Source organism: Sinocyclocheilus anshuiensis, unplaced genomic scaffold (assembly GCF_001515605.1).
Source record: "Sinocyclocheilus anshuiensis isolate Anshui unplaced genomic scaffold, SAMN03320099.WGS_v1.1 scaffold664, whole genome shotgun sequence".
In the NCBI taxonomy this organism is placed as follows: domain Eukaryota; kingdom Metazoa; phylum Chordata; class Actinopteri; order Cypriniformes; family Cyprinidae; genus Sinocyclocheilus; species Sinocyclocheilus anshuiensis.
The window spans coordinates 367,799-380,277 of record NW_015554122.1 but is presented as its reverse complement, the minus strand read 5'-3'; the positions used below and the strand labels follow the sequence as shown (position 1 = coordinate 380,277).

At 39.5% G+C, this 12,479-nt stretch overlaps 1 protein-coding gene across 1 annotated transcript in view; it reads left to right on the top strand.

Moving 5' to 3' along the window:
- Window positions 1-12,479, top strand: part of tln1 (talin 1) — a 95,157-nt gene that overhangs the window by 52,984 nt on the left and 29,694 nt on the right. The window contains 13 exon segments of the mRNA XM_016462513.1: window positions 175-283; window positions 483-691; window positions 2,005-2,103; window positions 4,607-4,774; window positions 4,862-5,156; window positions 6,172-6,338; window positions 6,421-6,549; window positions 8,085-8,198; window positions 8,459-8,572; window positions 8,659-8,793; window positions 9,717-9,845; window positions 11,650-11,752; window positions 12,066-12,298. Of these exon segments, the coding sequence (XP_016317999.1) occupies window positions 175-283; window positions 483-691; window positions 2,005-2,103; window positions 4,607-4,774; window positions 4,862-5,156; window positions 6,172-6,338; window positions 6,421-6,549; window positions 8,085-8,198; window positions 8,459-8,572; window positions 8,659-8,793; window positions 9,717-9,845; window positions 11,650-11,752; window positions 12,066-12,298 (2,004 nt within the window).

The following is a 12,479-nucleotide window of genomic DNA, read 5'->3' as shown; positions in this document are numbered from 1 at the left end:
ACTTTTGAAAAACTTCTGAATCAGGGCTAAATGAATGATTAGAAAGGAATGTAGATATACGGCATGTGGATGTGTGGAAAGAAACATTTCTGACATGCTGCTGTAATCAGATGTAAAGTGATGAATGTATATGTGCTCAGTACTTGTATTAAACAACCTCTCTCTGATGTTTAGGCATCTCAAGCATGGAGGAAGAACAAAATGGATGAGTCCAAACATGAGATTCACTCTCAGGTGGACGCCATCACTGCGGGAACTGCCTCCATGGTCAATCTGACTGCAGGTGACACACAATGACATGTTTCAGCCGGCAACCCTGCATTCTGCCTGTTTCCTTAGCATCGCACTAGCTGACAACTCTTCTTGACTGTGTGCTTGCTATGCAAAATATGTGCCGCTTCAGTGAGAAGATCATTTTTAGTTCCCCCACTGACTTTTGGTCCTGTGGTAAAATGTAGTCTGTCCCTGAACGTGTGTGTCAGGTGACCCGGCAGAGACAGATTACACTGCTGTGGGCTGTGCTGTCACCACCATCTCCTCCAACCTGACCGAGATGTCTAAAGGTGTCAAACTGCTGGCGGCGCTGATGGAGGACGAGGGAGGACATGGCCAACAGCTTCTAGGTGCTGCCAAGAGCCTGGCTTGTGCTGTGTCTGAGATGCTCAAGACCGCTCAGCCTGCCAGTACTGAGGTATCAGCATTTACAGTACAAACATGCGATTGAGAATGTGGCAAACAGTTGATGTGGTGGATTCAGTGGTGTGTTAGTAGTAGGACTGGGGATTGTAAGGAATCTAATGGTTGTGTTTTGGGTAATGATTCTGGTTCCCTTAAAGGTTTTCTGAAGAAATCAAAGCCTAAAACCTAAACAAACACTACCATTCAAACGTTTGGGGTCAATAAAAATATTTTTTTTTGTTTCTGATAGACATCTCTTAGGTTCACCAAGCCTGCATTTATTTAATCTGAAATAAAGTAAAAACAGTAATTTTGTGAAATATTAAACAATTTGAAGTAGAGGATTTCTATTTGAGTATATGTTAAAATGTAATTTATTCCTGTGATCAAAGCTGAATTTTCAGCATCATTACTCCAGTCTTCAGCATCACATGATGCTTCAGAATCATTCTAATATGCTGATTTACTGCAGCAAATGCATTATTATCAATGTTGAAAACAGTTTTGCTGCTTAAAGGAACACTCCACTATTTTTGGAAATAGGCTCATTTTCCAACTCCCCTAGAGTTAAACCGTTGAGTTTTACCGTTTTCGAATCCATTCAGTCGATCTCCGGGTCTGGCGGTAGCACTTTTAGCTGTAGCTTAGCATAGATCATTGAATCTGATTAGACCGTTAGCATCACGCTCAAAAATGACCAAAGAGTTTCTATATTTTTCCCATTTAAAACTTGACTCTTCTGTAGTTACATCGTGTACTGAGACCGACGGAAAATGAAAAGTTGTGATTTTCTAGGCCAATATGGCTAGGAACTATACTCTCATTCCGGAGTAATAATCAAGGAACCTTGCTGCCGTACCATGGGTGCAGCAGGCGCAATGATATTACGCAGCGGTAAATCTCAACTGTTTAACTCTAGGGGAGTTGGAAAATTAGCCTATTTTCAAAAATAGTGGAGTGTTCCTTTAATATTTTTGTTGAAACCATGACTCATTTTTTTCAGGATTCTTTGATAAATAAAAAGTTTAAATGAACAGCATTTATTTGAAATAGAAATATTTTATAACATTATAGATGTGTTTACTCTCTCTTGTGATCAGTTTAATGAATCCTTGCTGAAAAAAATTAATTGCTTTCAAAAAAAATTGACAATAGTGTAGTTAAAACTTTACCACTATTTTTTTTTTTTTTTTTGCTGTCTTGCATGTATTGCTTTGTCCTTTAGAAAACGCTAACAACTCTGTAAATCTAGATGTTATGAGCAAATACTGCTTTAATATTGCCTTTGCTGTTATGATATGTTAATATTGCTGTGTGTGTCTTCAGCCGCGACAGAACCTCCTGCAGGCAGCGGGTAATGTGGGTCAGGCCAGCGGTGAACTCCTGCAGCAGATCGGAGAGTCCGACGCGGATCAGCACTTCCAGGTGTGACACACACACACACACAAACACACACACTGACGCTGTGACTGTAACGCATTAACCTGTGTTCTCATCAGTCTGTAAGTACAGCAGCGTTCACACACTCCAGACGGACACGCTATAGTCAAATGCTGGTAACAACACACAGAAAGAACAGTTCATATTCACCAGCCAATCAAACTAATGCAACAGTGATCAGTGATTTAATGATCACGGTTTGACCTGGATTTCGTGTAGACTGTCATTTGTGCCGTCTGTCAGATCATGGTGTGGTGACAGGTCTTTATATTCTCATCCATATCCACTGGAAATCAATCATTTCATTATCCACACAGTTTCTCTGCATGAGAGATTTCATCATTTAATCATATCATAATTCTCTAAATTCTACATTTTGTGTATACAGACCTGTAACTATCAGTAATGAACTGGTGGTTTTCCTGTGTTGAGACATATCAAAGAGCTCATCCCTTTTTATCTAGAAGTGTTTAGTTTGCTAAAAAAGCCACACTTAAGAGCTTGTGACAGCCACTGTAACATTTTTCTAGTAATTACCAATTATTACTACAGTAAAATAAAAAAAAGCATAAAACAGTGATCATTTTAGCCATTGTTTTAGTAATCATTAGGGCTGCACAGTATTGGAAAAAAACTGACTTTGCGATATGAAAAAAAAAACAATGAACTGCTTGCTATATTTGGAAATAGTTCATTGTTCTAGAAGTATTTGGGGTGGTTTATTGGGAGGGGTGCATCTGCATAGAACAGAAAAAAGCTGGAAAAATGATTGAAGATTGTTTGTGTGGATCATTCTTTGAGGGCTGAATGATTTGGGACAAATGTGGGTGTTCACACTTGAGTATACTCGTTACATAACCAACTCAAACCTCTTTCGGTAGCCATAAAGTGAGCAGAATTAAATATTTGTCTTATTCATTAGGGTTTCGGAGTGAAGCGTGGCACTGTGTTGATTTACACGCGTGCAGCTCATGATACAGTGTTCATTTCATTTGAACCGCCAATCTGAAACTATATGAAGAGCTGCACACATGTAGATGATCACGGTGTCACGCTTCACTCTAAAACCCACAACACATAGATTTATTCAATTAGCCTTTGCAATTCGATAATTGCACTAAGCCATATCACAGTATCAGTTTTAGTTTGGTATATCATGCTGCAATAGTTATGATGTGTAGTCTATTGCTGTTATAATGTCAGGGCTGTCTAACCATTTGAGATGTTTGATCTCCTCCATAGCGCTTTAAAACAGAATATTCTGTGTAGCATTGAAATGGGTCAGATGCATGTTGTGGTGTGAGATGTGATATTAAGGCAAAGCTGATTGTGCAAATGATCTGCTCTGCAGTGTCCTATATCTGGAGCACAGTGGTGTGCGCAACACTAAAACAAAACCAGGCTTGATTCACACTGATGGGATGCAGATTTAGTGAGAGGCAGGTGAATTAGGAGGAGGTTCTTGTTGTAGAAAGCATTTCTCCTGCGTATTTTGAATCATCAATTTCTCTGGGTCTATATATATTTCTTGAAAGAGAGACACTTTTTCAAATGTTTAGGATTGCATTAGCCTACAGTTATTGCTGTTAAAAGCAAATGAGCATGATTTTGTTTTTGTGATGTCTTCCATATGTGTGGTTTGGGCTCATGGATCTCATAGCTGTGACAGTTGAAATGGTTCTGAATGTTCTGAAGTCTTTTATCGGTTCTAATATGATAATGTTCGAAACAAACCCTCTATGTTTGGTTGAGAATGTCTTATCACTCTTCACACAGCCGAACTGAAGTTTTGTGCTACAGTCGTGTGCATGTCCTTATTTGGACAGAATGCTTATCAGAACAAGTTTAACGCATTTGGTAACGTGAGGTTTAACGGAAATCATTCTGAACAGGACAATTCTAGTGCCGCCCTGCCCTCTGTTTATGTACAACACTGCTTGTTCTTTGAAGCGTTTATAGTGATTCTAGCGCTGTATCTGACAGCTTTACAGCTCTCTGTATCGTGTGTAGTGCTCGTATCTGGGTCATTCTCAAAGTTTTCTCTGCTGAGTATTTATTAGCAATTTGACTGAATAAATAAGCTTTCCATTGATGTATGGTTTGTTAGGATCGGACAATATTTGGGCGAGATACAACTATTTGAAAATCTGGAATCTGAGGGTGCAAAAAAATCAAAATATTGAGAAAATCGCCTTTAAAGTTGTCCAAATGAAGTTCTTAGCAATGCATATTACTAATCAAAAATTAAGTTTTGATATATTTACAGTAGGAAATTTACAAAATATCTTCATGGAACATGATCTTTACTTAATATCCTAATGATTTTTGGCATAAAAGAAAAATGGATAATTTTGACCCATACATTGTATTTTTGGCTGTTGCTACAAATATACCCCAGCGACTTAAGACTGCTTTTGTGCTCCAGGGTCACATATTATATCTGTCTAATTAAGTTAACTAGCTTGTTTATTTGTGTATGTGTGTGCAGGACATGTTGATGCAGTTGGCGAAGGCTGTGGCTAATGCAGCGGCGGCTCTGGTGTTAAAGGCCAAGAATGTGGCTCAGAAAACAGAGGATTTAGCTCAACAGAACCAAGTGATTGCTGCTGCTACCCAGTGTGCTCTCTCCACGTCACAGCTGGTGGCCTGCACACGAGTGAGTGTTCACACCGGACTCATCCACAGACAGACTCGCTGATCTCAGCTGATGCTCATGCGTGTGTGTGTTTTATCTGTGTTTCAGGTGGTGGCTTCCACCATCAGCTCACCTGTGTGTCAGGAGCAGCTCGTCGAGGCGGGGAAGCTGGTGGCTAAGTCTGTGGAGGGCTGTGTGGAGGCGTCACAGGGGGCGGCCAATGACGATCAGCTGCTCAGACAGGTGGGCGTGGCTGCCACAGGTGTCACTCAGGCTCTTAATGAGCTGCTGCAGCATATCAGACAGTACGCCAGTGGAGGACAGCCGATCGGACGGCACGGAGAGGCCACTGACCGCATCCTGGACGTGACGGATAACATCTTCAGCTCCATGGGGGACGCAGGTACTAGGAGCATGTTTAAGCTGTTTCTTCACTGTCTGCCCATATTTCAGCTACCCTAGTGCTCCAAACATGAAGTGGCAGTGTTTAGGAGTTTTTATTCGTTTTGAGTCATTTTTATTTGTTTTATTCATTCTGAGGAATATTAAATCAGTTTTTGTGCAAGTGAGATGAGTAAATGCAAGTTCACATTTAGTCTAGAACTACAGATAGCACACAGCGCACACAACGCCTCTGCACTCACTCCTGATTTGTGACCCTGGACCACAAAACCAGTCATAAGGTTTTGTGGATCATATGAAAGCTGAATAAATAAGCTTTCCATTGATATATGGTTTGTTAGGATAGGACAATATTTGGCCGAGATACAACTATTTGAAAATCTGGAATCTGAGGGTGCAAAAAAATCCAAATATTGAGAAAATCATCTTTAAAGTTGTCCAAATGAAGTTCTTAGCAATGCATATTACTAATCAAAAATTAAGTTTTGATATATTTACAGTAGGAAGTTTACAAAATATCTTCATGGAACATGATCTTTATTTAATATCCTAATGATTTTTGGCATAAAAGAAAAATGGATAATTTTGACCCATACAATGTATTGTTGGCTATTGCTACAAATATATCCCAGCGACTTAAGACTGCTTTTGTGCTCCAGGGTCACATTTCTCTCAACATGAGGAGAGGAGAGCTGTCAGTGAGAGCTGTTGTTTGAAAAAATAACTCAGATATTTTGTTGTTTTTCTTGTAAATTAAAAAGTAATGCGTTACTTTACTAGTTACTTGAAAAAAGTAATCTGATTGCGTAACTCGCGTTACTTGTAATGCATTACCCCAACACTGATTTATATAACTTATACTTTATATAAAAGTGCCTTCTGAATGTTAAAACAGAAACATTTAATAGTCCGTGTTTAATGTAGTTTGAACTGATGTGCAGAGACTTGTGCTAAAGTCACATTTAAAGGCCTTTGGATGTTGATGTATGTATAAATACGTTCCTCTCTGTGTTCAGGGGAGATGGTGCGACAGGCCCGGATACTTGCTCAGGCCACCTCAGATTTAGTCAATGCTATCAAGGCCGACGCGGAGGGCGAGACTGACCTGGAGAACTCCCGCAAACTCCTGTCTGCGGCCAAACTCCTGGCTGACGCCACAGCCAAGATGGTGGAAGCTGCGAAGGTGGGACAGAAGATGCCTCGGTGTGTGCTTTTAGACTGGATAGCTGTGCATGGAGCTGAGTGTTTGTTGTGTGTGCCGGCAGGGTGCGGCTGCTAACCCGGACAGCGAGGAGCAGCAGCAGAAGCTGCGTGAAGCTGCCGAGGGTCTGCGCATGGCCACCAACGCTGCGGCACAGAATGCCATCAAAAAGAGACTGGTCAACAAACTGGAGGTGAGGACTGAAGCGCACAAGGCCAAACCTTCAAGAACACAAAGATGAAAATAACTGCCTGTGCCGAGATGAATTCTAGAAGTGTTGCCAACTATAACATCTCTTTGCTGCCCTATTTGGGTAAAGTTATACGTTTTATAGCTCATGGAGTTAAATCTAGCCAAAGGCTCCAGTGAAAAAGATTTATCGCGTTTTTAAAGACTGCAATGTGTATAGCTCAGTGTTTGCAGATTCACAAGTAACTTGTTGCAACTTGTGAGAAAGACGACAGGTTTCGCAAACTCCACAGACCTCTGTTTTACCTCTGTTTCAGCTTGCTTGTTATCTGCAGCAAAAAGAACAGAATGTACAACCCTGAAGAATTATGGCTTAATTTTTTGTGATATCTGTCAGTCTGTCTCTAACTGGCTGCCTGTCCTATCAGCGACCTGCCAGAGACCTCTAGAAGCCAGCCAAAAAACAATAGTGACTTTCCAGAAGACCCACGTAGCCCTAGCAGCCAGCTAGAACAGCCTAGCTCTAACAATGCAGCGCAGCCACTAAATACAAAACTGAACAATGTCTAATAACCAACAGCCAGACAGAACTACACCTAGTAACCAGGCCAAAGACCCTAACAACCAACTAGAACTTTCGCTTCTTATGCTCACCAAGGATGCATTTATTTGATTAAAAATCCTGTAAAAGTTGTGAAATATTATTACAATTACAGTTTGAGTATATTTCAAAATGTAATGTATTACTGTTATGAATTTACTCCAGTCTTCAGTGTCACTTGATTTGTTTTAAAACTGTAAAAAAAAAAAAAAAAAAAAAAACATTATTTTAAAGAGAAATAAATAAATGCAGACTTGGTGAGCAAAAGAGACCTTTTAAAACATTAAGTATTTATTCCAAAATGTTACCTAGTAGTGGATACATACAAGACGGTTCACTCATTTCACTATGAATAGCACCCAAGTCTCGATTCAAATCAAAAGGAGACGGGGCCTTTTCTGTTGCAGCTCCTCGTTCATGGAATAGTTTACCTCTCCATGTTAGATCTTGTGCCACTCTTGATGTTTTTAAATCTCATTTAAAGACTTATCTCTTCTCTCTTGCATTTGACTGTAATTAATTTGATCTATTTTTGTGATGTATTACTGTGTTTTATCATTTTAGACTGTATGTGCTATGTCTGATTTGTAAAGCACTTTGGCCAATGTCTGTTGTTTTTAAACGTGCTATATAAATAAAACAGAATAGAATATGAATGAGATGAAATGCAATCCGCAACGTGGCAGAATAAGTCCCGCTTTCTAAATAAAAGAGCCACTCGCCAATTTGAGGATAAGAAACCACATTAATGGCTCAGTTGATGTCAGATTTTATTACTGATTTGAAATACTGATTTAAATGAGGGTGTAACAAGCAGTTTTTGGATTTCAGAATTTCCTTATTCAGGTAGATAGAATTTGGGTCTTGCATACGCAGCTATAGGTAGCTCTATCTGTGGTTTTTATAATAAATATGTTTGTGTCATATCTGTTCGTCAGAATGCAGCGAAACAGGCCGCGGCGGCCGCCACTCAGACTATCGCTGCAGCGCAGCACGCCGCCTCCTCCAACAAGAACCCTGCGGCCCAGCAACAACTCGTGCAGAGCTGCAAGGTGAGTGCCATGGCAACCCACTTCCTGTTTCTCTCGGGTTAAAACCAGTTCACATGAGCGCTGTGTGTTTGTGAATGACTGATGTGAACACATGAAACATAAAGCATAACTCTGCTTAACACTTATTTTTGTTCAATCACCACAGTTTTCCCGCTTACAGAGTGTTATGATAGTTATCACAGCCTAGATAATGACATAAGCCCTTGCCTGAAAACCTCAAGGAATAACTCGGCATGAACAGCATGTTGATGTGTTTGCAGGGGGTGGCGGATCAGATCCCTCAGCTGGTTCAGGGTGTGAGAGGGAGCCAGGCTCAGCCCGACAGCCCCAGCGCCCAGCTCGCCCTGATCGGAGCCAGTCAGAACTTCCTGCAGGTTCCTTCACTCTTCTGACCTTCACTTCCTGGTATAACGTGCAAGTCTGCATCATTTGAGCTCATGGTGTCTGTTCTCTTCATCAGCCCGGGGCGAAAATGGTGACCGCGGCCAAAGCTACGGTTCCCACCATCAGTGACCAGGCGTCTGCCATGCAGCTCAGTCAGTGCTCCAAAAACCTGGCCAGCGCTCTCGCTGAGCTGCGCACGGCCGCACAGAAGGTACCATATGATCATTATTATTCAATTCTTGTTTTTTATTTTACAGTACAATAGCATTATTGCTATGGTTATATATCCCTTTATTGATTTGTTTAATTGTTATAATTTAAATAGTAATACAATTAATATTTTTTTATAATATTATTTATTTATTATAAATTAAATTATAATGTAAATTTATTTATTATATTAAATACCTGTTTTTTTGTTTACAGAGCAGTATTGTTATTGTATTAGTAATATATTTCTTTATTGATTTTTTTAAAATAAAAATAATATTTTATTTATTGTTTTTATTGTTAGACAGAATCTGGGGACATTTTCAATGTGCTGTATTTTGGGGGGGAATCTGTTAAATTCTACAGAATGAACTTAAGATTAGATAAAATGTGCATTGCACATGTAGTGCACATATTTATTTATTTATTTATTAAATAAGAAATGCATGATGGATGTTCCATTTTGGTGTTTTTTTGGATACAGATTCTCTACCTGTGCCCTGGTGATGACACACTTACTGAATAATATTTTGAACCAAAAGGACGTCATTTTACTTCTGTAGCATGACACATTCTCTAATATACCATAATATTCAACTAGAAAAAATGTAGGAAACATTTGTTTGAAAGATCTATATTTGACAGGTGGATGGAGGGGAGAGGTTGTAAAATATGAGAGCTTGGTGTCATCCGCCAAATAGGAAAGTCATTTCAGAGGAAGAGCAAGTTATTACATTTCAATGAAAGATAATGAAGCCAGTTATATCCACAGATGAATCATCCACATATTATTTAGAAAGTAAATGGGGTCCATTCTTCTAGAACTGTGATATACACATGTATAGAAAGTAAGTGAACATGACAGAGGCCTGGTGAACATGTAATTTCACATGGTTGTCTGCCTTCTGTCTCTGTCTGACTCAGGCTCAGGAGGCGTGTGGTCCTCTGGAGATTGATAACGCTCTCACAATGGTACGGGGGCTGGAGAGGGACATGCAGGAGGCCAAAGCTTCAGCTTCTGAAGGCAAACTCAAACCCCTGCCTGGAGAAACGGTGAGTGCATCAGTACACAGTATTTGTGCGAACAGTACATGCACTGAACATACCTGCAGCCAATAAGTGTCCAGCACGCATGCAGACTCATTCAGTACTGTTCAAAAAGCATCCCAGGATGCGCCTGACAAAGTTAGTTGAGAAAATACATAATACTACATCATTTCAAAACTTCCCTTTGTGTTGTTCCATCGTTTTTGCGATGACTCTAAATGTGGAAAATAGTAATATTGAAGAATGAGTATGTGTGTTCAAATGTTTGTGCAGACATGATCTTTATCTGTCAGTTTTCACACCTATACCCACAAGTCAGGAGCTTGCATGTCACAAAAACAGCTGCTAGACAGAAGCCACTACACAGACAGATATTTACTTGTCTTTTCGAGCACGCTTTAGCTTAGACACATTTCGTTTCTTGTATAAGCTATGTTGCTGATGACAGATGATCTTAAAACTCCATGGGTATTTTCATAATGAATATACATATGTGACCTGTGCTGGCAAAATGAGTCACAATGAGCAAATTTTCATTTTCACATTCTACATTAAAATAAGAAAGATGTATGATTTGTTGGAATCGGATGAAAAATGACTGAGCTACACCTGTTTGAAGTCAGCAAAGTCAATTCTGAGAAAAATCGAGTTCGTTTTCTGAAGGTTCCAAAGCAAAATCACCTGCAGCATCTTTCCCTCCACTTCTTTTCTTAATAATAATTACTATATTAATAGTCACAATATAGCTATTTTTTATTTTATCTTTATTATTATAAATAAGAACAGATGCAAAAAAACAAAAAAAAAACAGTAGAACAAATATAAGAAAAAACAAATAATGCATTACCATTTTCATTTTACATCTAAACAAACGCATTCAAGAAAAACAAATAATCAAATGTAAAAATTCCTTTAGTCTGTTCATTACAAATAAATTGATTATTAAAACCACAAAAGCAGTTCAATCAAGAGCAGCGAGTAATTCCCTCTTTTCTTTTATTGATAAATTAACATTAATGATACAGACGTCCTATCCTGTAATGCACGGTTCTAATATAATGTTACACATCAGATGTTTTTCCCCAACAGTTCCCCAAACGTTCACTTAAGACATAACAGATTATGTTTGCGTGAATACTTAAATACTGTAATTCTGTGTATATGTGTATATTTATCGGGATCGTGTAATTAACGTCTAAAATTATTATTTGGAGCATTGGGATCGCTAGACGAGGGCTTAATGAACTAATTTTTGTGAAAACCTAAAAATAAACTAAAATCAACATTTTTCACTTCTTTTGCCTGTAGCTGAAAATTAGCCCGTGCACATTTCAACTCATTTTGCCAGCAAGAGTCACATTTATGTAGTTATGGCAAATTCTAAAATATTTTATCAGATAGAAATTGTGAAATTGTAAAAAATTGTTATCCTTAATCCACTAAATCATGATTAACTGGAAAAGTCATGTAAATTCATTCATTCTTAAAAAAGCTTGTCGGGCTTTATATAGATATAGTATTATTGAAACAATATTGCCTTGCAGTCAAAAGGGTTGAGAACCACTGATATATTGTGTACTGTAGTTTTACACCCAATGTAATGTTAGTCACTACAGATAGTGAATACTGTTTTATTTTCAATTCTAAAAAGGTACATTGTGAATGAAAAGCACAAAGTGTTCCTTCAGCTTGTATTATTGATACCCATAGGCCTGTTTGAGCATGCTTTCTGAAATATAAAAATATGATTTCTTTAACACAGTTCTGTGTGTGCGTGCGTTGGTGTGTGTGTGTGTGTGTGTGTGTGTAGCTGGAGAAGTGTTCTCAGGATCTGGGCTCCAGCACTAAAGCCGTGAGCTCTGCTATTGCTCAGCTCCTCGGTGAAGCCACCCAAGGCAATGAGAACTACACAGGTAACCCCATCAATCTCACATGCTGCCAACTCTTGGCTAGTTTCAGCACTTTGCCAGTCTGTTCAGAGGTTATGATCAAGCCCATGTCCGATGGCATGTTATGCAGCGTCCCCTGTCTGTGGAATATATTATTCATCTGTTGCTGCTGTAACAAACACAGGCAGGTGGTGTGACATAGTGGTTGAAGATCTTTCTCGTAACTCAGCACATATGTTGCAGGTTTGAAACCCATAAGGGTTAGTCATGTGTTCATTGTGGGCACCCTCAATCTCTCCTAATGTCTGTTTCTGGATGGTTTACGTGTGTTTTGCAGGTATGGCTGCTCGTGACGTGGCTCAGGCTCTGCGTTCGCTGGCTTCGGCTGCTCGTGGAGTGGCTGCCAACACCGAGGACGCTCATGCCCGTAACGCCATGCTGGACTGCACCGCGGATGTCATGGACAAATCCGCCAGCCTGATTGAGGAGACCAAGAGAGCCATTGCCAAACCGGGAGACCCTGACAGCCAGCAGAGACTGGCCCAGGTTAAACCCAACCTCATTTAGAGTACTTAATGAGAATAGCTCAATAGAGTGGGTTTAAATTAGTAACAAAACCTCCCTTTTAAATGCTGATGGGAGATTTGGTCTGCCGTAGGGTGATGTGCCCGTTATTCTGAAAAGAAAATTGCCTGTTGTGTGTCTATGATTAGCATAACTGGAGAAGCATCTTAAATGTTCTGCTGATGAC